Source organism: Geospiza fortis, unplaced genomic scaffold (genome assembly GCF_000277835.1).
Source record: "Geospiza fortis unplaced genomic scaffold, GeoFor_1.0 scaffold285, whole genome shotgun sequence".
In the NCBI taxonomy this organism is placed as follows: Eukaryota; Metazoa; Chordata; class Aves; order Passeriformes; family Thraupidae; genus Geospiza; species Geospiza fortis.
This window is the reverse complement of record NW_005054403.1, coordinates 2,108,891-2,112,863: the sequence shown is the minus strand read 5'-3', so window position 1 is coordinate 2,112,863 and position 3,973 is coordinate 2,108,891. Positions and strand designations below refer to the sequence as shown.

The 3,973-nt window shown below is 40.5% G+C and overlaps 1 protein-coding gene across 2 annotated transcripts in view; it reads right to left on the bottom strand.

The window, feature by feature from the left end:
- The window catches only part of CLTRN (collectrin, amino acid transport regulator), a 24,910-nt gene that overhangs the window by 3,752 nt on the left and 17,185 nt on the right, over positions 1-3,973 (bottom strand). For both annotated transcript variants that reach the window (XM_031061210.1, XM_005426163.2), the window contains one exon: positions 920-1,114. In XM_031061210.1, coding sequence (XP_030917070.1) covers positions 920-1,114 — 195 coding nt within the window. The remainder of the gene's footprint in view (positions 1-919; positions 1,115-3,973) is intronic.

Here is a 3,973-nt window from a genome sequence, read left to right as displayed (position 1 = left end):
CTTTTTCAGTTCTTCTGCTGTTCCTGTATGAACTTATTGCTGAAGTCATAATTTTGTGTAAATCTAAACTCTGTGGCAGCCAAAATCATGGTAGAAGGTGAACTTCTATGGCAGAATCTCAACTCAGCTGAGAAATTTCTATTCCTTATGCTCAACTCAGAGCCAGCAGAGGTGTCAGGATCAAAACTCCACCTGCTCTCTGTGTTGGTCCCACATGCTCACACTAGGGAAGCATGAATACCCTTCTCTTTTTCACCAGTGCCACCAGGGCAGAAATGGAGAGGAAAAGAGAGTATTTCTCTCCTACCCTACCACCAGAAAAACTCCTAAGCTTATGGGGAGATCTGCCCATGAACCTGTGAAGGGCTGCATATTTTGAGCTCATCAGGTCATGAATGGTAAATGAAACCCTGCTCTGTTCCAGTAAGCAGCCCTCTTCAGCCACACTTTAATAATTACTGTGTGCTCTACTGAGTCTTCTCAAGCTGCAGCAGCACAGTTTTTTTAGTCCTACCAGCTTTTGACACTACTGTCCTGGAAGGGACACAGTCACTGCCAGCCTTCCCCCTCCTGGCAGCCATGTGGGTGCTCTGTGAGAGGAGACTCACCCCTGGCACATTCTTCCCAAGAATGACATTAATTGTCTTTTTAAAGCTCATCTCTAGTTAGGTGGCCTCCAGGATCATATTCTTGCACTCTCCATTTCCTCATTACATCCCAAAATTGCTATTGCATCTGTACCTTGCAGTTAAAAATTTTAAGTCTTTTCCTCAGAAAAGAAGAGATAGGTTATCTTTACCTAGCTAGAGAAGGATGCACAGCATTAATCTGTCTGAGGCTGCTTTGAAACACAAATCCAGCTCAGCTGACCTAACTAGTCAGTATTCCACTAAAACAGAAGAAAGGCTAGGCTGCTTACTTCTTGTGTTTCTGAATCCCTGAAACAATGAGGAAAACAATCCCAGCCACAATGAGACAAAGAACAACACCAAATACAATAAGCCAGACAGGTGTAGAGGGCTCAACAGGAGGTGATAAGGTTGAGGTTATCTTCAGGAACTGCAGCGTTTTGTCACTCAGTAGGAAGGCATTGTTGATTCTGTTCCGGTTCATCCTTAAAAAAAAAAAAACCAAAAAAAAAATCACAACTCTTTATAAAGGTATTTTACAAGTTAAAAAGATAGTAGAAAATCAAAGGATTTTTCATGAATATGCTGCAAGTTAGGCAGGGCTGAATGTCATCCAGCATGATGAAGAAAAGGATGTTGTCCACCTTTAGGGGATCCGCCTCTTCTCTCAGGCAACAGGACAAGAGGGCATAGCCTCAAACTGCACCAGGGGAGGTTCAGGTTGGACAACAGAAGAATCTTCTTCACTGCAAGGGTGGTTAAGCATTGGAAAAGGCTGCCCAGGGAGTGGTGGTCACCATCCCTGGAGGTGTTCAAGACACAACTGTTCATGGCACTCAGTGCCATGGTCTGCTTGACACAGTGATGGTTTGGTCAGAGGTTGAACTTGATGACCTTGGAGGTCTTGTCCGACCTAAATGATTCTGTGAGTCTATGATTTTATGATTCTGTGATTCTATGATGTTGGCAAGATTACACAGACCTTGACAATAACAGACACCTCAGTAATCCACAGACACTCACACACTCAGAACATTTTGAACACCAGACTTTGGTATGCATTTATCTGAAAAACTGGGAAATACAGATGAGACCTGAAGTACAATATTATTATTTATTCCTGGTTTGAACCATGTCCTGAAGACATAGGTTGTAAGCTGTAAGGCTGGCTCTGTTGCCTTGCTCATGCAGCATTCAAGTTTAGCACAGGAGTGGCAGATCCACCCTTCAATGCTTGCAGGATTTACTTACAGCTGCCCCCTAGTCCCTGAAACTGAACCATCCTATATGTTATGGGCTGGTACATCCGCCCCTGCTGCTGCAGATTTTCTTAGATCCATGAGGCATAGGACACAATCTGGTCTGAAGAATCCCCCCTATTGCCAACATGTCCTTCTTCCCTGCAGGATGCAGCTAAAGGGTTTTGTACTTTCTACTTTTTTTCCATTTCCATATGAGAAACTGTAAGCCTGAGAAATATGCTTTTTCACAGAAGTAGTACAACTGCTATCCTTTAGTGGATATCTTCACCCATTTTCAATGCCTGTAAATGTTTCACTGCCTGTAAAATATTTCTGGATCTAAATCTAAGCAGGCTTAAGAGACTTTAGAATTTTCTTTCATTAGATTTTTCAAAATGTTAAAAATTTTTAAGTAAATGGATTACATATATTGGTCTTGAGAGATTATTTTTGATAGCAGTTGTATGAATTAATGCAGCTCTTTCCTGTATACAATTCAATTTATTTACCACAAAGCAAGTATTTCCTAAGAAAAGATGTATGGGAAATACAGGTAAGATTTAACAAATTTCTCTTCTTGGAAATAATAATGTTTGGCTGTCCCTTAAACAGGAAGTTCTTAGCCTTAATGGAAAGTCAGCATTCCTGGACAGGACTGAAAGCCATGGCATGTTTTAAGACTCATAATTCCATAAGCTGTCTGCCATTTGGAAAAGATTTCCTTACTGATATGAAAGGATCATTGTGAACAGATGAAATAAGCATTGTTTACCCTCATCTAGTGGCTTGAGTTTCAGAATTATGTGCTGAAAACACATGCAGGCAACTACGAGTGCATTTCATGTTTGTATATGCATAACTATATCTTGTGTATATTTATGCAAAATCTTGAGTATCATACAGAGCTCTGACATGGTTTACCTTCCTCTTTATTCTTACTTTGTAGGAATCTCAAACAACAAAACTGTAGTCCATGACTAGTGCTATGCACTACCCTAGCATGAAGAATTGTAATAAAGGTTTTGTATGGAAGCCTGCAACCAGAAGCAATTGAACAAAAAAACATTCTAGTTTTATAGACCATTTTATTTCTTGTTTTTAAATTAGGTAGGAATTAAAACTTTTCATAAATAGCGTATTCTTTATCAGGTGACAGACAACAGTTAAAAACCAAACAATAACACCATCCAATTTCTGTGCCAAACAGGGCACATAAAAGACTTAAATAAATCAGCTTATGCTACTGAATGTATCAAAGAATAACAGAAATGCAAAACCCCCGCATTCCAGCACTCTTACAGAGAGCTTCAGTGAATAAATAATCTGCTTCCTTCACTAATGCTATGAAGCTATTGTTTGGTGTCTCTGTAGGAAATAGTTTAATCTGCTCATAAGCTTAAATTAATCTTTCCAAAAGAACGCATACTCATTCATCAGGAATTAGGCATTACACCTCCATTGCGATAACACGAATTTTCAAGACAGAACAGAATGCCTGAAAACAAAGAGATCCATTTTCCACTCCATGCTTGAGAAATATATGTGTGTTATGCTGCTTGAGGGACTCATCCCTATAAACCCCTGGTGAAGGTTTTTTTGGACCATTGAAGTCAGATTATCCCATTTTTTCTTTTTTCCTTGTCAGCTCCAAATTCTTCCTTTTACTTGCTCCAGAATGTGACAGTAGAAGGCAAAGTGATTTGTTATGCACTGTAGTTTGTACAAGCAATGCTCAACTGGGATATTGACTGGCATTCTAGAAGGAGCTGGTATGAAAAGAATGTGAGCACAAGATTGCTTAAACCAAGCTGGGACACAGCCAGCTCTGCTCATGAGGAGCTCACACGAGCTCTTCTCATGTGAAAGCTGACTTCTAAATTAAGTCAGACGAATTGTTAGTGAGAAGCACTGAAGGGGAGCCTATGGTCATTGGCCCAGGTGTAGATGTGCATGTAGCATGCAGTAAAAACCAAATTATATTATTCTCACCCAGAAAGTGTGCCCTTCCATCACCTGTCTCACTGGGAAATGTGATGAGAGCTGGATGAGAGCAGTGTGCCACACACTGGGCAGCACATCACAGGTGGAGCTCTGGAAAGGGAT